The 23,187-nt window shown below is 48.7% G+C and overlaps 1 protein-coding gene across 7 annotated transcripts in view; it reads right to left on the bottom strand.

The window, feature by feature from the left end:
• Positions 1–22,899, bottom strand: part of LOC119777615 (glutamate receptor ionotropic, NMDA 1-like) — a 51,912-nt gene extending 29,013 nt beyond the window's left edge. For 3 of the 7 annotated variants that reach the window (XR_005279940.1, XM_038276567.1, XM_038276568.1), the window contains exons 1-7: positions 22,496–22,899; positions 19,264–19,520; positions 16,680–16,814; positions 15,908–16,084; positions 5,223–5,285; positions 4,324–4,421; positions 3,479–3,600 (exon numbers count right to left, since the gene is read on the bottom strand). Coding sequence is in view for 5 of the 7 variants with exons in the window: in XM_038276567.1 (XP_038132495.1) it covers positions 3,479–3,600; positions 4,324–4,421; positions 5,223–5,285; positions 15,908–16,084; positions 16,680–16,814; positions 19,264–19,520; position 22,496 (853 nt within the window). In the remaining 2 variants the exon portion in view is untranslated. The remainder of the gene's footprint in view (positions 1–3,478; positions 3,601–4,323; positions 4,422–5,222; positions 5,286–15,907; positions 16,085–16,679; positions 16,815–19,263; positions 19,521–22,495) is intronic. The other 4 variants (XR_005279941.1, XM_038276571.1, XM_038276570.1 and 1 more) reach the window with 3 other exon arrangements.
• Between the last annotated feature and the right edge of the window lie 288 nt (positions 22,900–23,187).

The raw sequence follows: 23,187 nt of genomic DNA, 5'->3' as shown, positions 1-23,187 counted from the left end.
ATCATTGGACACCAGAGAACTACTGTATTATGGGACCAGACTACCAGGATATCATTGGACACCAAGGTACCAGGAAATCATTGACACCAATGTACCAGGATATCATTGGTACCCAGATATGGAACACCAGGGACAATAGTATCATGGGACCAGGCTACCAAGATATCACTGGACACCAAGGTACCAGTATATCAAAGGACATCAAGATACCGGGACATCATTGGACATGTGCATACCAGGACATTATTGGAAACCAAGGTACCAGAAAATCATTGAAGCCAAGGTAACAGAATACCATTGGACACCAGGGAACCACTGTATTATGGGACCAGGCTATCAGGATATCACTGAACACCAAGGAAGGAGGAAATCATTGACACCAAGGTACCAGGATATCATTGGAAACCAGGGTACCAGGACATGGAACACCAGGGAACCAATGGGTATTATGGGACCAAGGTGCCAGGATATCACTGGACAACAAGGTATCAGAACGTATTTGACACCAAGGTTACTAGAACATCTTTGGACACCAAGGTACCAGCACATCACTTGACACCAAGGTACCAGTAAATTGTTGATGCCAAGTTAACAAGATATCACTGGTCACCAGGAGATCAGGACACCAGGATACCATTGGAGACCAGGGAACAAGGACATCTGTGTACACTAAGGTACCACAACATAATTGGACATCAAGATACTAAGACATCAATGGAAACCAGGGAACGGGGTCATCATTTGAGACTAAGGTTCCCTGAAATAATTGGCACTAAGGTACCTCAACATCACTGGACACCAGTGTACAAGGACACCATTGGACTCCAATATAAAAGGATATCATTGGACACCAGGGTAACAGGACATAGTTGGGATCCAATGTACTGATATATCATCGAACACCAGGGTTCCAGATCATCAATGGACACCAGGGAACCAGGATATCTTTGGATACCAATGCACCAGGAAATCACTGGACACCAGGGTACCAGGACATTACTGAACAACAAGGTACCAGGATATCAATGGACATTAACGTACCGGGACATCATTGAGGACAAAGGTACCAGGACTTTTTTTCCAGCTTTTTTATTGTCATTGCACTGTCACAATTACAGAGAAATAAAATGAATGAGCAGTGGGCTGCCATTGTGCAATGCCTTTGGAGAAGTGTGCGGTTAATGGTCTTGCACAGGGACCCAGAGTGTCAGTCCGTGGGAGTGGAGCTTGAACTCAGAACCTCTGGATTCCAAGTGCAATGCCCTAACCAATAGGCCACACTCACCTAGTTGGAATTACAGGTACTAGTATATCATTGGACACCAGGGTAGCAGGACATGGTATAATGGGACCAGGGTACCAGGACATTACAGGACATTAACCTTGAACAATGGAGGGTCCCAGGACATCAATGGACACCAGGGAACAAGGATATCACCAGACACTAAGGTATTACAACGTCAGAGAGGCATTGTACTGGAGTGTGAGTGGGTCAGGTTACCGCCTCAGGCAGGATGGATAATCAGCCCCATGTTAATTTGTTTTAGTAGGTTTTAGATTCACCCATCAGGATGTTCTCTGCAGCTGTTCCTGCTACCTTGGGATGTTCTGGCTATGGTGTCAAAAGCAAGGCCAAGATGGCTGGTTCGAAGTTTAAGGTTTTGGATAAATACGCTCATGGGAAGCTGACATTCTGTCTGAGGGGAGCTTTAACAACAGGTGATCTACTGGCTGTCTGCATAATCAGCTGACTCAATAAGCCACACCCCCAGCTTCCACGTCGCAGAAGTGGATGGGGCCTTTATTGAATGCATCAGGCACATAACAGGAAGCAGCGGAGGCATCTTACCCATGTTTGATTCGACACACATCACTGTAACAAACCCCACCCGCATCCACAAACAAACCCCTTGCCCACCCACACATACTGCCCTCCCACGAATTGGCCCCTGTGATTGGCTGTGAGAACGGGCAGACGACATACACTATAGAATGAAACAAAAAGATGTTAGACACATTTAAAGCCACAGTCACAGCGAAGAACTGCCGGTTGGGAACCTTTAAACACGTCCACACCTCCTCCTGATGTTTAAACGTTCAACCAGCTGACAGGAGAACCAGAGAGAAATACACCAAGAAGCTCAGTGACAGAGAGGAGGACGAGGAGCACCCTTAATCAGAGGCCCTCAGCCCTACCAGAGACAGAGCAGCTCTGTTTTCATCCAACCATAGAGGACACCACAAAGGAGGACATCCAGCAGAACCAGCCGCGTCCTCACATGACGTCAAAATGGACCAGCTTCACCAATGTCCATCGAACATCTGAGGAAAATTCAAAACCTCACTGATCCACCTAAACATCTAGAAAGAGGAAGCTGCTGACTCACTAACCGACGGGTCTCTGGTTCCTGGGTGTTTCCTGCCTGCAGTGAGGAACCCAGAGCAGAACCCAGAGTCTGAACCTCGAACAGTTTGGGACAAGGATACAACTAATTGGGTCAGAACCTTCTGGTGCTCTCACAGGTTTTGGTTGGGTCTCTGCAGTGTAAACAGGACCTTAAGGTTTAGTTTCTCCAGAACCATCCAGAGATGAAATCCACTGTGAGTGGATCAGAGAGTGGGCGTGTCTCTCTGCACTGGGCGCTCTGATTGAGCAGAAACCTGTCATTCCTTCAGCACAGGGAGACAGGAAGACCAAGGATTGGATGGAGACCTTGTCCAAATCAAAACGGTATTGAATATTTCACCGAGTCAGAACCATCATCACACTCAAACCTAAAATTCTGGAAAACCTCTGGAAAACTGATCTAAATCATAACTGGGTCGAACCGAGTCCAACTTCCTGTGACCCGATAGAACTTGGTTCTGATGGCTCTGGTTATTCAGGCAGTTGATGAATCTGCAGAATGGTAGAAGGAAACGTTCTGGACTCTATGGTTTGGACCCATTACTCCTAACCTGCATAGTTATGCTTCTGAAACCAGGGCTTCTGGCCGGGTTCTGCAGCCCTCGCTGGCTGCTGAGGAGCTAAGCAACTATTCATTCAGATGTCCTGGAGGCACAAGGATGGCCTGCATGGGATTCATCCTTGGCCCCTCGTTTCTGTTCTCATTGCTTCCTCCCTCCTTACTGCACCAGAAGTCCCTCCCTTTGTCCTGCTCCCCACCTGTCTATCTTCAGATCCTCCACTCCTGCTGATTCCATGCTTCCTCCTTTTTCTCTATGGACTCTTAAGTCTCCCTGAAAGAACTCAAGATCTTCAACTTCTCTTTTAGTCAGAAGCAAACAAGTTTCTGCTCCCGGTGAACCATCAAGCCCAAACAACCACGGCAGAAACAATTCCTAGAGGTCAGGCTGGCTAGAGCCCAGCTGCTTGTCTGCTGAAGATCAGAGCTTCAGCCTGGGGGTTGGATGGAATCAGAGCTGGAGAAAGACAGATAGAGAGGGACAGAGAGGAAGAGGTCGATCAACACGTTACCATCAGGAGCTTCGCTTAAAGCTTTCCCGCTCATCTCCCGCTCTCCCACCAGCCAGACGTAGCCAGAACCGGTCATATTAAGCTGCCGGGCCGCTTTGTACACAGCAGCAGCTTCATCCTCGCTGCAAACAAACCATTAGAGAAGAAGTAAACAGACAGGAAGTAAACACACGATAACAGGAAGTTAAATGACATAGACAGGAAGTATGTAATCACAGGAAGTAAATTGACAGACAGGAAGTAAACTCACAAAGACAGGAAGTAAAAAAATCAAAGAAAATAAACTGACACAGACACACATGGTTTATCAAAAGTCCATGAAATGAGTCGACATTCATTAATACTATTTCAGTATTGATATTAATTAGTATGACTAGAGTCACTTGGAAAACCTTAAAGTGATTGCTGTAGCTATCTGACCGTCTTCTTCTTCTATTGGTTTAAAACTGGGACATAAGAACGCGCAAGTACACAGATTGAGAAATGGCCCAAGTGAAAAATAATCTTCTCATTATTGTAGTTGTTGGCTCAGTTCGGATTTTCATGCCTTACCTGCCTTAGAAACTGTAATTCAGTTTTTAACATTATTCTGTTACTGCTTAACCTGTTTAGGGCATTACCACCAATGGTAATGAGGTCAGATCTAAACATCTTACCACAACCCCCGCCCCCTGCCCCAAACTGTTACTGCCGAGTGAAGTCAGACCACCACTGCAGCTGTCTGCTGGTGATGTGGTCACCGGGTCACCAAGCTGCCATCAAGTTTCAGGTGTTTAGTTGTTTTATCCAGGTGCTAAACCTCAACAGTTCTTCTATCTCTACGCGTTCCTCAGGGTTCCTCTCACCTGGCTGACAGGATAATGACTCGAGCCTCCAGGTCTTTAGCCTCCAGCAGCAACGCAGTCAGGTTGGTATCCTGGGTGAACAGCAGCACCTTCTCAGCCTGGAGGAGCGTGCCGCCAAAGGACCGGAACCACCGAGGGACAGGGAGAGACACGGCAGAATACAACACCACACAACACATCATAGGACAGGCATCATTAGCTGGGATAGTCCCCATTCAACCCCCCACCCCCCCTTCTTTCACCATGCTCCATCTCACCCATGCTACCACGGGAGGAGGGGGGTGGGGCAAAAAGATGGGGCAGAGAGAGTCAAAGATCTGCTGAACTGAAAGAAAACTCAAAGTCAAAGCCTGGATACAAATAAAGGAGGCCAAAAACTGCGTGGTGTGGTGGCACATGCAGACTGACTCCAACCAACCAACCAATCAGGGACGTGCATGTTAGAGAGAGCTGATGCAACTGCAAATAAAAAAAAAAGGTTCGAGTGGAGAGAAGAGGGATAGGGAGGGGGGAGGGGAGGGGGAGGAGAGAGTGGTTTGTCACTCAAAAGGAGGGAGAGGATCCTGAGGGCAGAGCATCAGCCTGGCTGCATGCAACCCTCACAGGGAAGAAACCTGGGGGAAGGAGGGGAGGAAGGGGGGGGAGGGGGGAGGAAGGGGGGGGGGGGGGGGGCGTCTCTCCTGGCAGTGTGAACCCATTCTCTGTGTGCAGGAATCATGAAAAATCAAAAGAAAGTAAAGAGATGGTGGAGAGAAGACGTGCCACCAGGACAGGAGTCTATCTCTGGAGCCGGGTTGGATTCTGGGTGGGTGGGCGGGGCTAACTGGTGTTTGTCTACTACTGGGCGAGCTCAGAGATTGGTTGGGCGGCGTGCATCATTTCACCATGCAAGTATATACCTTGGGAGTTCTCCTGAAGTCAAAGTTCTGTTGGTCGAGGTTTTCATAGTTCCTGTTTTTAGTCTGATGGGTGATGTGCACAGAGAAAATATGCAGACAGAGATTATAGACAGTCGCAGCAAAGCATCCAACAAATGATTTCTTCTTCTGCTTCTAGTCAGGAGGCTCAGAGGCAAACACACCACAGACCCCTGGCTGACTGTCCGACTGTCCGTCCTCTCACTGGACTCCGACATAGCCACCAACATGGCTTCTAACATGGCCTCCAACATGGCCTCCAAGTTGGCCGGGAACATGGTCTCCAACATGGCCTCCAACATGGCCACCAACATGGCCACCACCATGGCCTCCAACATGGCCTCCAACATGGCCAGCAACATGGTCTCCAACATGGCCTCCAACATGGCCACCAACATGGCCGCCACCATGGCCTCGAACGTGGCCTCCAACATGACCACCAATATGGCCTCCAACATGGCCACCACCATGGCCGCCAACATGGTCTCCAACATGGTCTCCAACATGGCCTCCAACATGGCCACCAACATGGCCGCCACCATGGCCTCCAACGTGGCCTCCAACATGGCTGCCAACATGGCCACCAACATGGCCAGCAACATGGCCACCACCATGGCCTCCAACATGGCCTCCAATATGGCCACCAACATGGCCGCCACCATGGCCTCGAACGTGGCCTCCAACATGACCACCAATATGGCCTCCAACATGGCCACCACCATGGCCGCCAACATGGTCTCCAACATGGTCTCCAACATGGCCTCCAACATGGCCACCAACATGGCCGCCACCATGGCCTCCAACGTGGCCTCCAACATGGCTGCCAACATGGCCACCAACATGGCCAGCAACATGGCCACCACCATGGCCTCCAACATGGCCTCCAATATGGCCTCCAACGTGGCCGCCACCATGGCCGCCAACATGGCCTCGAACATGGCCACCAACATGGCCTCCAACATGGCCACCAACATAGCCACCAACATGGCCTCCAACATGGCCTCCGACATGGCCTCCAACATGGAGCTCTGTCTATGTTTGATTTAAATTTGCTGAGATAATTCCATGTTAGTTGTCTTACTTTTTTGTTTTTCTTTTATTGCAATTGATCTTTATCTGTTCATGTACACCTTTGCTATCCTCTGTGAGAGATTTTTTTCATGTAAATGTTTATGATTTAATAAAGATTTTTTTTAAAATGGCCTCCAACATGGCCGCCACCATGGCCTCGAACGTGGCGTCCAACATAGCCTCTAACATGACCACCAACATGGCCTCTAACATGGCCGCCACACTGGCCACCAACATGGTCTCCAACATGGCCACCAACATGGCCTCTAACATGGCCGCCACACTGGCCACCAACATGGTCTCCAACATGGCCACCAACTTGGCCAGCCACATGGCCTCCAACATGGCCTCCAACATGGCCACCAAAATGGCCGCCAACATGGCCGCCACCATGGCCTCGAACGTGGCGTCCAACATAGCCTCTAACATGACCACAAACATGGCCTCTAACATGGCCGCTACACTGGCCACCAACATGGTCTCCAACATGGCCACCAACTTGGCCAGCCACATGGCCTCCAACATGGCCTCCAACATGGCCACCAAAATGGCCGCCAACATGGCCTCCAACATGGCCACCAAAATGGCTGCCAACAGGGCCTCCAACATGGCCTCCAACATTGCCACCAACATGGCCTCCAACATGACCTCCACCATGGCCACCAACATGGCCACCAACATGGCCTCCAACATGGAGCTCTGTCTATGAGTTAAATGTTTTCTGAGATAAATCTCATGTTAGTTGTCTTACTTTTTGTTTTTCTTGTATTGCAATTGATCTTTATCTGTTCATGTACACATTTGCTATCCTCTCTGAGAGTATTTTTTTCATGTAAATCTTTATGACTTAATAAAAAAAAAAAGAATGGCCTCCAACATGGCCTCCAACATGGCCACCAACATGGCCTCCAACATCCTAACACTCAGAATCTGGACCAGAATCCTCAGAATAGGAAGTGTTGGCCTGGTGGTTAAAGCATTGCACTTGGGTTTTGGGGTTTTTGAGTTCAAGCCCCACTCCCACTGACTGCCACTCTCGGTCCCTGAGCAAGACCCTTAGCCCCTCACTGCTTGACGGGCGCCACACAATGGCAGCCCATTGCTCCCCAAGGGGTTGTGTTAAATGCAAAGAGTTTATTTTGTTGCTCCATACTGACATGACTGGCAATAAAGCTAAAAAACAGACAAAAAGACAATCTGGACCAGAACCTTCAGCTTCTGGAAAAAAAACCTTCATGTTCTTGATAAGAACCCTCAGAATCTGGACCAGAACCTTCAGCTTCTGCACAAGAACCCTCAGAATCTGGAGCAGAACCTTTAGAATCTGGACCAGAACCTTCAGCTTCTGGACAAGAACCCTGAGAATCTGGACCAGAACCTTCCGAATCTGATCCAGAACCTTTAGCTTCTGCACAAGAACCCTCAGAATCTGGAGCAGAACCTTTAGAATCTGGACCAGAACCTTCAGCTTCTGGACAAGAACCCTGAGAATCTGGACCAGAACCTTCCGAATCTGATCCAGAACCTTTAGCTTGTGGACAAGAATCCTAAGAATCTGGACCAGAATCTTTAGAATCTGGACCAGAACCCTCAGGATCTGGAACAGAACCTCCAGCTTCGGGACAAGAACCCTCGGAATCTGGACCAGAACCTTCAGAATCTGAACAAGAATCTTTAGAATCTGAGCCAGAACCTTCAGAATCTGGACCAGAACCTTCAGCTTCTGGACAAAAACCTTCAGCTACTGGACCAGAACTTTCAGAATCTGGACCAGAACCCCCACCTTCTGGGCAAGAACCCTCAAAATCTGGACCAGAACCATCATCTTCTAGACAAGAACCCTCAGAATCTGAACCAGAAGCTTCAGAATTTGGACCACAACCCTCAAAATCTGGACCAGAACCTACAGAATCTTGACCAGAACCTTTAGATCTGGACCAGACCCTTCAGTTGGTGTAGAGGCAGACAGAATGATTCCTTACTTTTTTCTGACTAAGATGATGTTGAATCAACTGCAGTACCCACTGCTCAACATCAAGGGGGCAGCACTCATAATATTACGACTTTATTCTCGTGATATTACGACTTTATTCTTGTGATATTATGATTTTATTCTCGAAAAAAAAAAATCTCTAGTCTGGCCCTAATACTCCATCCCTGTATCCAGTCATCGGAGGGTTTTTCTTTCTCCTCTCTGCACTGGACCAACCCAGGAAGCCGTCTCTGCAGTTGTGTCTGGCGTGCTCCGGATCAGTTCTGCGTACCATTTACACTCAACAGTTATCTCTGTTACCGTGCTCGGACTGATCTCGGCACGGTTCCACAAAGGTAGTGGAAATGAGGCTTCAGTCAATTAAAGAGCAGAGTCAGACCCTGAGGATAAAACAGACCGACCGCCTGATGTGCCCGACCCACTAACAGGTGCCATCAGAATCAGGGACAGTCACTTCACCTGTCAGTGGTCTTAACGCTCTGCCTGATTGGTGCTTTTTCATTCTATTTAAGCCTTTGAAATGTTTCAAAATAAAAGCCTGTCAGAACACAGAGGGCTCAGAGGTCCATAAGAACAGGGCTGGTACTGGTCCTCAGAACCAGGAGGAAACACAGCAGCCTTTATAGCGGTGTCCTTCCTGTCAGTATTCCTCCACCTGCTGCCTGGTTCTTGTCCAACCAGTGATCCCCGTCCCTGGTAGCTCCTCCCCCCGTCTCTGTTCCATTTCATTGCGGTCCATTCCTCCTGGTAGATGCTGGACATGGTTCAGTGTTTACTGCTGGTGGCGGTGTGTTTCTGTGTTCCCGGGGCTACTGGGATATTTATGAGCTTACATCCCAGAGACAACAGCTGAGCTCAAGCTGTGCTCACCTACTTTAACTAATGTGCTGGAATATTCATGACTCCCCTCCCTCTTTAAAAAGTCTCTCTAATATTCATCACTTCGGCGGCCTTATTCCGACCTAAGGAAAAGTTCTGTCCTGTTTCTATCAGAGCAGTTATTCTTCACTCTGACCAAACCATCCCTGACCTCCACTTGGCCACCAATGAGGGTTAGAGCTGTTTGTTTCACAAACCATCATCTGGAACATCTGACAAGATAATAGGAGGTTTCATCCTGACCTGCTGGATCAGGATCGGTACAAATCAGCACAATGCAGCTCCTCCTGCCCCGCCAGGCAGCAGCAGCTCAGGTCAGGCCTCAGTCTGCACTCAGCAGCTGGTTGACCTCTTCCTGTCTGCATTCTCATAAGCAACTACCACACAAAGCGGAGGTGATGGACAGTCAGCCAGAGCCCTGAAGCTGAGGTGTGTTTGCACGGCTCTGATCTCCATCAGAGTCGAGGTGATGAGAAACCAGAACACAGATGAAGACCTGAAAACATGCCATGAATCAACAGACAGGAAGAGAGCGAGGAAGAGGAGGAGAGAGAAACCAGCTCAACTGAAAAGTAAACCAAGAAAAATAAAGGCACTCAAACCGCCACCAAGAATGAAATAATTTCCGCTCTTTCTCACCACATCTGTACTGTACCTGGACCCACCGGCTCCAGTACGAACCACCCAATTAGCAGAATACAGCCTGTAAAGGGAAACTGAACTGAACCTGAAGGTCCAAAAGACCAGTCTGTCTTGATTTGGGACCAATGTGTTCCAGTACAGACCACAGCTGCTCAAGTCTAGTTCAAAAAGTCCAGAAGAAAGGGTCCAAGACCAGAGTCAAAACCAGCTAGGTCCAGTTTAAACTGCAGCCATGGAGACAGGAACACTAGCCAGAGTAGTTAGAGAATGTATTACCAGGCAAAAACACCATGCTTTGAGACATCAGCACCATGGACAGAGCCTGAAATGGAAATATATCTTCACTTATTTGTAAAAATCCTAAATGTTTGTGGAGGTGAAAGAATCTTTAGACCCAGGTGGGAATTAAAACCAGTGGATATATGAAACTTATAAAAAAACTGATATCATCAGGAAGTTCGGACCAGAGGTCTCAATCAGCACCAGCAGGTGCAGAAAGTAAGAGTCTTTAGGATTACAAGGTTCAGAGTCCGAACCAGCATCTCTGAGCAAACAAGTCATTCACTGTTAGGTGAACTTACCAACTTACCAATCACGGTGGAGTATATTGCTCCTGGGGGCGGGACATAGGCTGGGCGTATTTGGATTTTCTATTTGTCATTATTAGCATGCGGCACATGCTCATTTTCTGTGGCCGCTTCCGCCTCACCATCCAGTCTAGACCCGGAAGTTTCTGCTCAGTGTAACGTAATTAAGGCTACGCGCCTGACTACAGCTAAATACGCTAATAGGCAATCAGAAAGGTTCGTCTGAGGAGCCCGCCTGTGTGTGAATAAAACACAGACAGACAGGGAGTAAGTTTAAGTTATTGTATTCAAATGAATATTTTTGCATATATTTAGGAAGGTACTCAATATTTATATTTTTCTATAAGTATAAACAATAAAAAATAAAAATAAACCCTGATAACACCCAAGATTTTTTGTTCTCTTCTTCTGTTCTTTTTCTTTGCAGAGTGATTAATGTTTCATCAATCAATAATCTGATTGGTTTTAGTCCATGATCGATCCAGGGCAATAGGTCCGAAAATCTGAAGTAGTTTTGTTCACTTAAGTCCTGCCGCGAAGCTGCAGTGATTCCATCATGGGCTAAAATGGTGTGGAAAAAAAAACCCTGACCCAAATAATGTCGTGAATAAAAACAAAAATTTGCATTTAAACAGGGTTAAACTGCTATCCCAAACAACTAAACATTCATAATAGAAATAGCTATGTTTCATATGCCATGGCTTTTAAATGTTTGACCCACATGCAGATCACAATCAGGAGGCAGAAAACGGTTTAAGATGTTTATTTAGGAACAATGAACGGAGAACCGGCTGACAGAGACGCAGGAGCAGGGCCGAGAAGAGCTGATAAGAGGAAGATCAGTTAGCTCAGAGAACGATCCGAGGGGAGTGGTTCAGACCGACGGATCCTGCAGAGCTCACTTCTATGATGGAACCGGTGACTGAGCGACAGGTGAGCGACAGGTGAGCGTGCAGATGGAGCGAGGCAGTCCGTGCAGCACTGTAGCCACTGAGGCACCACACTGTGGCGTCCAGCTGACAGAGCCCTCCCTTTATTAATGCATCAGCACAGAGCCTCCTAACGAGCCACAGGTGCGCACCATGCCCAGTTTATTTGAAATTTAAAGTCAATTAAACTTAATTAACTTAAATACTGTTTCAAGAAACATTTAATTGGTTTCTTGTTTTGTTGCGCAACTCCAAAGAAATGTAAAAAAAAAAATAAAAATAAAGACATTTGATAACATTGTAATGTTTTTGTAAGAGCTTCTCTTGTGGAAAACTCGATGTTTCGATGCTTCACCCAGACTCTACCTCCAGCAGGCCCCGGGTAAACGGAGTTTGAGACTCCAGCTTTAGAGGCACCGGACCAGACTTAGCATCAATCCAACGGACAAACAGATGGTATGAAGTCGCAAGAAGGTCCGACCACCATAGTCTACCGTTTTCAACCTACGACCCACTTTAACAGGAATGTCATGAGTCTGCCAGGAAGAGAGTGGCAGGAAAGTAAAATCTCTGAATCTCAGGGTAAGTCAGACATTTGATAAACAGTAAACTCACTCATTGTAGGAGCCCAGGAGTACAAACAACAGATAAAATGAAACAGCTTGAAGCTTCATAGAGCAGCAACCACAGATTTTGGTTTACGGCTCCATTTGTTATGGTGGAAGATCTGGTACATATTCCTCTGAAAACTATTTCTCTCCACTATGATGGTTAGTAGAAGGACAGTATATGGAACTAGTGCGGCAGAAAAACACATCAAAGCTTGTAGAGTCAGACGGAAGCGATGTGTTTAGGCCCTGAGATCAAGGTCTCCAGATCCACAACCAAACCGGTCTGTGCCAGTCAACACTTACAAATGCAAACCATAGCCTTAATCTTAGCTTTTGAAAGGCCCCAAGCTTTCCAGACAGTGGTTAATAAAGGAGCCATGGCCTTTCGGAGCCACTTTAGATCCTACCTGATCTCACAGCCTGTAAACCTTTAACTGGTTTTGATTTCAGGTGGAATCAGAAGTTTAGAAACTGTCTGACAGAAGGTTTGGGTCAGTACCTGCAGCACATCACTCACCAAATAACTTCATATCATATAAAGCAGGCCAGGACCGCCTTCCTATGCGGCTCATTCTGTCCCTTGGATAGCCCACATGTAAACAAACAGCTGGTAAACAAACAGCTGGTAAACAAACAGCTGGTAAACAAACAGCTGGTAAAACAAACAGCTGGTAGACTGTCACTGTGGGAATCTACAGAAAGGACACAAAGGTAATGATGATGAAGCGTCCAGCAGAAAGAAAGTCAGGAATACGACGGGGAGATGAAGAAGCAATGGAGGACGGATGAGGTAGAAAAAACAATGCAGGAAAAAAGTATAGATCTGTGAAAGATAGATGAGATGAGACGGCAATGTAGGATTGGAAGAACATTGTTCATGTGCTGCAGGAAAGATGAAGGCCTCACAGAGTTGCTGACTGTTGGCGCGGAAACGCAAACTTCCCACACTGAGTCAGACTAAACGCATTCACAGATATACACACCGCACACACGTACCGCACACACGTACCGCACACACGTACCGCACACACGTACCGCACACACGTACCGCACACACGTACCGCACACACGTACCGCACACAACTACTGCAGACATGTGTTTCATGCCCTGCATTACCATGTCCTGACCTCGCCCCTTATCTCACTCTGAGTTTCCCCTTACCTCACCCTGACCTCGCCCCGTACGTCACTCTGAGTTTGCCCTTACCACGCCCTGACCTCGCACCTACCTCACCCTTACCACGCGCTGACTGCACTCTGAGTTCGCCCTTACCTTTCTCTGACCTTGCGCTTACCTCACTCTGAGTTCGCCCTTACCTCAACCTGACCTCGCCCCGTACGTCACTCTGAGTTTGCCCTTACCACGCCCTGACCTCGCACCTACCTCACCCTTACAACGCGCTGACTGCACTCTGAGTTTGCCCTTACCTTTCTCTGACCTTGCGCTTACCTCACTCTGAGTTCACCCTTACCACACCCTGACCTCACACTTACCTCGCACCTACCTCACCCTTACCTCACTCTGAGTTCGCCCTTACCTCACCCTGACCTCGCCCTTACGTCACTCTGAGTTTGCCCTTACCACGCCCTGACCTCGCACCTACCTCACCCTTACCACACGCTGACTGCACTCGGAGTTCGCCCTTACCTTTCTCTGACCTTGCGCTTACCTCACTCTGAGTTCGCCCTTACCTCAACCTGACCTCGCCCCGTACGTCACTCTGAGTTTGCCCTTACCACGCCCTGACCTCGCACCTACCTCACCCTTACCACGCGCTGACTACACTCTGAGTTCGCCCTTACCACGCCCTGGCCTCGCACCTATCTCACCCTTACCACGCGCTGACTGCACTCTGAGTTCGCCCTTACCACGCCCTGACCTCGCCCTTACCTTTCTCTGACCTTGCGCTTACCTCACTCTGAGTTCGCCCTTACCTCAACCTGACCTCGCCCCTTACGTCACTCTGAGTTTACCCTTACCACGCCCTGACCTCGCACCTACCTCACCCTTACCACACGCTGACTGCACTCGGAGTTCGCCCTTACCTTTCTCTGACCTTGCGCTTACCTCACTCTGAGTTCGCCCTTACCTCAACCTGACCTCGCCCCGTACGTCACTCTGAGTTTGCCCTTACCACGCCCTGACCTCGCACCTACCTCACCCTTACCACGCGCTGACTGCACTCTGAGTTTGCCCTTACCACGCCCTGACCTCGCACCTACCTCACCCTTACCACACGCTGACTGCACTCGGAGTTTGCCCTTACCTTTCTCTGACCTTGCGCTTACCTCACTCTGAGTTCACCCTTACCACACCCTGACCTCACACTTACCTCGCACCTACCTCACCCTTACCTCACCCTGAGTTCGCCCTTACCTCACCCTGACCTCGCCCCTTACGTCACTCTGAGTTTGCCCTTACCACGCCCTGACCTCGCACCTACCTCACCCTTACCACACGCTGACTGCACTCGGAGTTCGCCCTTACCTTTCTCTGACCTTGTGCTTACCTCACTCTGAGTTCGCCCTTACCTCAACCTGACCTCGCCCCTTACGTCACTCTGAGTTTGCCCTTACCACGCCCTGACCTCGCACCTACCTCACCCTTACCACACGCTGACTGCACTCAGAGTTCGCCCTTACCTCAACCTGACCTCGCCCCGTACGTCACTCTGAGTTTGCCCTTACCACGCCCTGACCTCGCACCTACCTCACCCTTACCACACGCTGACTGCACTCGGAGTTCGCCCTTACCTCAACCTGACCTCGCCCCTTACGTCACTCTGAGTTTGCCCTTACCACGCCCTGACTGCACTCTGAGTTCGCCCTTACCATGCCCTGACCTCGCCCTTACCTTTCTCTGACCTTGCGCTTACCTCACTCTGAGTTCGCCCTTACCTCAACCTGACCTCACACTTACCTCGCACCTACCTCACCTTTACCACACGCTGACTGCACTCTGAGTTTGCCCTTACCTTTCTCTGACCTTGCGCTTACCTCACTCTGAGTTCACCCTTACCACACCCTGACCTCACACTTACCTCGCACCTACCTCACCCTTACCTCACTCTGAGTTCGCCCTTACCTCACCCTGACCTCGCCCCTTACGTCACTCTGAGTTTGCCCTTACCACGCCCTGACTTGGCACCTACCTCACCCTTACCACACGCTGACTGCACTCGGAGTTCGCCCTTACCTTTCTCTGACCTTGCGCTTACCTCACTCTGAGTTCGCCCTTACCTCAACCTGACCTCGCCCCGTACGTCACTCTGAGTTTGCCCTTACCACGCCCTGACCTTGCACCTACCTCACCCTTACCACACGCTGACTGCACTCGGAGTTTGCCCTTACCTTTCTCTGACCTTGCGCTTACCTCACTCTGAGTTCACCCTTACCACACCCTGACCTCACACTTACCTCGCACCTACCTCACCCTTACCTCACTTTGAGTTCGCCCTTACCTCACCCTGACCTCGCCCCTTATCTCACTCTGAGTTCCCCCTTACCACACCCTGACCTCACACTTACCTCGCACCTACCTCACCCTTACCTCACTCTTAGTTCCACCTTACCACACCCTGACCTCACTCTGAGTTCGCACTTACCAAAACCTTGCACGACCTTGGACTTACCTCCGCTTACCACGCCCTGACCTTACTCCGACTTCAAAAGAACTAACTTTCCCTGACCTCGCCACGACTTTGCCCAAACATTGCCCTGGCCTCACCCTCACCACACGCTCAACGCGTTTTGAGCTCGCACTGACTTACATCGGACGCCTAAATAAATGGGGTCACCAGAACCACTGAGTCAGCCGCTTGTGCACTGATCCTATCTCACACCTTCTCACCAACTCTGTTCATATGTGTATATCTGGATTCTGTACATGTGCCTTCATGTGTGATGATGACAGCGAATGTGTGCAGAGTTGTTCTTTTTCTTTGCGTGAGCTCACCTTGGTCTCACGCTCCTCCAACAGCGTCTCAAGCTTCTTCTGGGCGGCTCGGCCCTCATGGTCGTCGCTGACGATCAGGATGATGTGGTTCCATCTGAACTCTCTCATCAGGTCGAACCAGACCTGTGCCTGGTGGGAGTATGGGGGCACTGTCCTCAGGAAAGACAGGTGGATGCTCTGGGGGTGAGGAGGAGGAAGTCAAATTGACATCATTTATCTTAATGTGTCTCATTTTGGTCTCCTGAACCAGATCAAATGCTGTGACTCCACTTGAAACCCTATGGGGGGAGCATTTCCAAAATCCTCTAAGGCAGCTAGTGTCTGACTGGGAGGGCTGGGAATTTCTGGGCTGAAGACACCTTTAACAATGACATCAATCCTGCCTGGATTCAAGTTTTCTCCCAGAGAGACCAGATTGTCTTGCAAACCCTTACAGAGGAGCTGAAGATCTGCTTTCAGGAGGCTGTTAACTGAGTCCGTGTTTGAGAACACCATCATCAGCATAACCAAGGAGGCCAAATGACAAATCTTCTAAACTTGGAAGCTAATGTAGACCAGGAAAAGCAGTTGTCCCAAAGTGCTGCCCTGTGGGACTCCCTTAAAACCGCCCATTAAAGCTCCAGTTTTTAAAAGCTGAGATATTAGGATATTATTTTATACTTCAATAAATATCTTTAATATTAGATTTCAGAAGTTGTTTGTTCCTGTAGAGGATCAAGAACAGAGCCCTGAGGAACACCATGACACAGACTGGAGACAAACTGAAGCTGACCTTGTCAGAGTAGATGGACATGCGCGTCGTCAGGCCGACCACTGGGATACGGTAGAACCCGGCCGTGTAGGACACCGGAGTGGGGGTCAAGTGATCATTGGGCTGTGGAGGATGGCTTACCAGGATGGCATAAACCTGCAGAAGAAGAAAATGAGGTCCAGCTTTACTGACATCTCTGCTGAGAAATTGATCTGGTATTCCTGAGGATCAGGTGCACTGGGTGGCATGGCGCATGCTAAGAGGCTAACAGAGCTTCTCACTGAACAACTTCCACTGAAGAAGTTGGTCAAAAACCTGAGGAAGAATATCCCACTGATTAAACTACAGAACCGAACATTATCATCAGGCGGCACCACTGGACTCAAAATGCTAACGGCTAAAAAAACATTAGCATTAGCGAATGGATGCCGTCAGGTTATGAAGGTTCCAGACCATCAGAGACACACTGACCAGTGACCCTAACCGCTGCGTTTTGTTACTGCTGGAGGAAACTGCTGCTGATGAGGAACCGTGTCTGAACATGTGGTCCAGATTCAACCAGAGCGGTTTGGCTAATTTCAGACCAGACTGAGGTTTTCATTTAAGCCGGGCGTACACTCTACGATTTTTTGCCTTTTTCTGGTTGATTTTCCAGTCCTGATGGTGTGGTGTAGTAACCAGGGGGTAACGAGGGGCGATCAGCCTCTAACGACCACCCCCCCATCAGGAATCAGAAGGTCGGGAGAAAATCAAACGTTTGAAATTCAGTCGGCCGTCGTAAGGAGGTCTTGGGCAAATCTCTCAGTGGGCAAAAGAGGATTCTTCTTCCTCTCAGAGGTAAACCCAGCAGCATGGCGGGGGGGCAATGAGTGAAATGGAGTTCTTTCTGTCAAACTGTCAGACCGTAGTAGCCTCGTTAGCTCAGCCATGTCTTTGTCCAAATACGTCGTCTCCTTTTCTTTTTAGGGCTTTCAGCACTAAATCACCCAAATATCCAAGGCAGCGCGTTTCACTCTAGTCAGCTTCATGTTCCTCTGCTACTGGTTTGGCTTCCAGATAGACGAGTCCGAGTAGCGCCATCTCACTGCGGCGCTGAGTCCCACCTGGTTTTAGACTTACAGTGTGAGCAGGTAGATCGCATCAGAGCGTCGGGTCGCAGTGAGAGAACAAACATGGCGAGCGGTGAACTTTTAAACCCTGCAGTTTCATCGTACAGTCTGAGCTGTAGCTGCGAGTAACGATTAAAAAAATCATACAGTGTATGCCCAGCTTTGGTAACAAGGAGATTATAACATACTTTAGGCTGGACTGAGGAGCAGCAGTGGAGCAGATAGTGAGGAACGCAGAGTTTACCAGCTGTGATGGGGGAGATGATAGAGAAACAGGATAGAAGCTGGACACTCTATCCTTTGTGATCTAGAACAGATAGAAGTGTTTTCTACAGCTCTGTGGTTTTTAAGGAGGCCCTGCTGCTCCCTGCCTGCCTCTGGCCCTCAGTTCTTCCCTCTAACCCTCTTTGGCTTCCAGCTGATCTGATGAGAAAGTGAGGCGGAAGTTTTCAGGCTCAGGAAGTGGGGCTCAGACCTGTAGCATGATAGGAACAAACTAAAAATATTGTATTAAAAGCTGTGAGTTGAACTGACTGTGTCTGGATAATCCCTCCATCCCTCCTCTGGGAGGATGGAGGGATTACAGATTGAGAGGACGTTAATCTGACGTCCCTCTCTGTCCAACCTACTGCTGCCGCCATGTTGGCCTCATTCCATCCTCAGAGGAAAGGCGTCATCTGTCCCCCGGTGGGGTTGCTCCTGCTCTCGGACCTCAGCAGCGTTTCCTGGAGCCTCCTCTTCTTCTCTTTGGGTGTGGATGAAGAGCTGAGCCAGAACTCTGCGGGCTGTTTCCGTTTCAGGGATTGAATGTTTCCAGCTCAGCTGCCTTCAGGCTGTTTTTGCACCTTTATTTGTCTCTTTGTGGTTATATTTAGCGCAGCTCTGATTGGAAGCATGGAGCTGCTCCGCGTCTTTGTTCACGTAGAGCTTTTTTCATGTGTCACCTTCGATTGTATCCTTGCAGCATCAGCTCCTCTCAGCAACGCCGCTGACGGACGCGCTCAGCTTCCCGGGCAGGTGAAATAAAAAGGAGTTGGTTCATGTGAACTCATTCTGTCACTTCTGCCTCTGTTCCTCATGTTATCCTAATCATATTCATCAAACATTTATTTCTCAGCAAACATCTCTTCGTCCCTGAAGCAACTAAACTGTCACACAACCATTTAAACTGCCTGGAAAGGAAGGACACAGCCTGGAGGCCTGAAATGGGCTGAAATGACGCACCAACCAACCCTTTAACTCCCAGACAGAAACCCGCCGTCACAGCAATAACATACAGGATGCAAACTACATCCATGAACCAAACATCAAAGGAAAGCAAAAGGAAATGGTAGAGAAACATTAAGAGTCTGCAGCTGCTCCAGAAGCTGAGCTATCTCTGTAGTTCTGCTGCTAAAGGCTTAGACTGCTGGAGGACATAGGGACCTGCTTCATCATTGGTAACTATGGTTACCAATCGATGTATGGGATGAGAGAGTCTGGTCATGTGACCTCACCTGGTTGGAGATGAGGTCCTCGCAGACGGACAGCGCCATCTGGATGGCGTTGGGCTTGTGCGTCACAGAGATGGCGTTCATCTTGAACTTGTCCTTCCCGTACAGAGCGTTGGCCTGACTCACCGCCTCCTTGAACACCTGCTCATAGCGTTTCTGACTCAGGACAGCACCCACGTTGACCAGGCGGGGCTCGCAGCCGCACAGCGCCACTGAGCAGCAGTGCAGCACAGCCAGCAGCAGCACGCCGCGCAGCTCCACTGAGGAAGAGGATGAGGAAGAGGAGTCATTAGAGAGGCACATGAAGGAAGCCATCTTTGTTAAGAAAGAAAACCAACCTTAAACGGGGGGGGGGGGGGGGGGGGGGGGTCAGATTCCAGCTTTCAAAAGCCTACTATTCCCTATTCCCAAAGGGGGGGACCCGTTCATCCGTTTCTATTTGCATGTTTTCTAAACTAAAACCAGGCTTTGTTGGGCTGCTGGATAAAACCTGGAACTAAACGCTATTTCTGACATTTTGGATTGAAAAATCTTCCTGGATGGAAGAGAAACGTCTTCAAACTTGGCAAAAACCAGTGGATTGATTTGAACTCTTTTGGAACTTTACTGATCTCACATTGGAGAAATCAACTCTCTGCATTTACCCTCCCCCTTAGGGACAAATCAGTTATTGAAGATATAATAATTCAGCTCTAGGCTTAAACGCAGCCCATCAGTCTGAAAAGGAGAGCCAGATTTTAAATGAGTGAATAACGGTCGGTGGAAACAGGAAGGAACCAATCAGAGAGCGGATATTTTAAAGACAAGCTGCCAGTTTTAGACACATTGAAGGACATGGTTAAAACATCGCTGCACACGGGACTGTTATGGTTACAGAAAGTTACTGCTGCATGGTGGAAGAATGAGCCAATCAGAGCAGAGTTAGGCCCAAAACGTTTTACATTTCACATGAACATTAACACTCACTTTATTCAATCATTTCAAACTATTAAAAAAGACTTTAAAATGTGGAATAAACATTTAACTTTTCTATAAACTCTGAGCTTCTAATGTTCCTCATTCTTCCAAAGCTGGATTCCTTTATGTCTGCCTCATCCTCATGGATTCACACCTGAGGGGCGTCGCCCATCCTGCAGCTGATCATGTGACCAAGCAGCTCCATTCTGGAGACCTCTGCTCCCCATGACCTCAGTCCATCAGCGAGTCCACCTGATAGTCAGGGACCAGGAGGAGAGTCACCTGTAGGGCCAGGGTTCTGTTGGAACCAGAACCCTCTGAGGTGGAACCTGCAGAGCTGGGCCTCCTGCTGCTCCGGTTCCTCCAGTCTGGGTTCGGTTTTGGTTCTGGTGTATTTTTTTAATGCAAGAAGGAACCATAATGGATCTGAAACCTGAGCAGCTTTAAAAGTCGTGTTCTGGTTCAGTTCTGCTGCATCTCTTCCTCTTTTGGACGGAGGGGGGCGCTCCTAAAGACCTTCTCTGACTCTGCTGTGGCATCAGCCATCTTCTATGCTGCCTGTTGGAGCAGCGGCTCATCTGTAGCTGAGAGGAAGCGTCTGGATCAGCTGATCAGGAAGGCCAGCTGTGATTGGATGCCCTCTGGACTCGGTGCAGGAGGTGGGAAACAGACGGATCCTCACTAAATTAACATCTCTGTTGGATAATGCCCCCCCCCCCCCCCCCCCCATGCATGAAGCTGGTGCTGAACTGGACAGCTCCTTCAGTGACAGACTGCTGCACCTTAAATGCACCAGGGAGCGTTATCACAGATCCTTCCTCCCAGCAGCTGGAAGACTCTAGAACCACCACTGTTCCCAGTAACCTCAACCAGTTCTTCCATTCATGCTGATTCTGCTCAGTTTCTACCTCAGTCAGTTAAATAACCTGCTGCTGTCATTCTGCACATCTCTGTGTTGGAGGCTGGAGAAGTTCCACCCTTCTCCAGCAGAGTCCGCCGTGGATCCTCCTGAGCAGAGTCTCCTGCACAGCTGCTGCTCGTTACCATCATCAGAGGATCCACTACTTAAGCTGTCTTCAGACCTTGCCTCAACGCCGCAGTGTTGATCCAGTTGGTTAGCACCTAAGCCTAGAACCTCTGAGAACCTTTGTTGACTTTTGAATCCAAGCTGGATTCTAACGTTATCTCTGTCTTTCCAGGAAACCAGTTTTTTCCCGCGAAGCTCTGGAAGAGCTTAACCTGCCGAGCCTGCCCTCTGAGCCAAACCTGAAGACTCCCTCTGGTTTTCTATGCAGCTCTGGACCAACAGCTGGAAACACTAACCCAAGGTCTGCTCCCTCCTGAGAAGCAAGACGCTGAAACAGCTTGCGGACTCTGCTACCAAACCTTCTCCAGTTCCCACAACCTTCCTCTCCTAGCCTCATTCAAGGACCCTCAAGGTACAAGCCGGAAACAATCCTAAAGACAAGTTTCTAAGTGCTCCGCTAACTAACCTGTCCTCCTCACAGACTCCGGTGTACCAGTCTCCCAGGACCAGAACCAGAACTCGTTTCATTGTGCTTGATTTGAATAAACTCTGTTAAACCTTTCAACCTGTTTCCGTCTAGTGGTGTTCTGCATTATTGGGTCACCTTAGAGAGCCAATCATGACACTCTGATGTTGCTGCTATTTTCAAATTACTGTAAAAATGTCCATAGCTGCATATTGGTTATTTATTCTCCAGTTTTTTATTGTTAAAACACTTTACAGGATTTTATTTGTTTATTTTTCTACTCTACCACTTTCTCTGTTATTTTTATACACTTCTACTGTAACCTCTGCTGCTTTAACACCACAGTTTTTTTTTCTATTGGCCCCAAATAAACAGGATTTTTCTGTGTTGGGATTCTGGATGAGGAGCCGGAATCACCATCAATAAAGTTCTGATTATTTGGGTCCGAATTATTCTGGGATGTTTGACGTTTTTCACTTTGGGCCAAATTAGAGATAAAAGGAAAATCCTGGTGGGAACATTTGGAGGGTCATTTTCTAGGTTCTCCTTCAACTTCCTCATATTTATTTAATTCATTTTTACAAAAAAATGTTTTATTCTGTTTATCAAACAAAAGAATAAAACAAAAATCAATTAAAACATCCGAACCGAAGCGGAATAAACACCAAAACAAAAGGATGAAGCCCGCAGGGGCCCCGCAGGGAGCCCGCAGGGGCCCCGCTGTCAGCGGGTTCCAGAAACAGAACCACAACCAAAAACACCCGAACCGAACCGGAGACACCTACTGGTCCGGCTGTAGACCCTGCTTCTGGTTCCGTCCTGTTGATCCACCGTCTGCTCGGTACCCCTCCCAGTCTGGATCAGGCGGGTCACGCTCCGGTTCGGCGCCTCGTTTCTGTCAGAATGACGCGGGGAGGTTCCGGTCCAGGTCGGTTCCGAGATGCCTTGTTTTGATTTTTTTTTTTTTTCCAGAGTGAGGCTCTGATCCGGTTCCGCCTGGTTCTGTTGGTTCAGATCATTCCCCCCACCCCCCACCCCCAGAGGTCAAACTGGATCAGGTTCTCCTGGTTCTGGTCGGGTTCTTGATGGCGGAGGACTTTCAGGTGACCCGATGCTCACGCGCCCGCCGCTCTGTCCTTGGATCTTTCATGCGCGCTCCCGAGATGAGGCGCGCTCCCAAGTGAGGAGAGCAGCGCGCTCCCGTCATAGTAAAGCACCAGAGCGCGCAGCGCAGCCTAATCCCTGGTTCTGGAGGAACAATCTGCTCAGAACCATGAGGTCCAGTCTGGTCCAGAGGAGCCTCCAGAACCTCCTCCTGCTCCTCCTGTTCCTCCTGCTCCTCCCACACAGTTTCAGTAAATCACATCAATTCATTCATAGAAATGATTCGGTTAGTTTTGATTTTGTATTTTAGGTTAATTATTTTAGCCAATCTCTAAATTTCATTCATTCATAAATTTATTTATTTCCCATTTAA

Source organism: Cyprinodon tularosa, unplaced genomic scaffold (assembly GCF_016077235.1).
Source record: "Cyprinodon tularosa strain WSP-4 unplaced genomic scaffold, ASM1607723v1 ctg1252, whole genome shotgun sequence".
Taxonomy (NCBI): domain Eukaryota; kingdom Metazoa; phylum Chordata; class Actinopteri; order Cyprinodontiformes; family Cyprinodontidae; genus Cyprinodon; species Cyprinodon tularosa.
The sequence above is the reverse complement of the archived record's forward strand: the minus strand, read 5'-3'. Positions and strand labels throughout refer to the sequence as shown.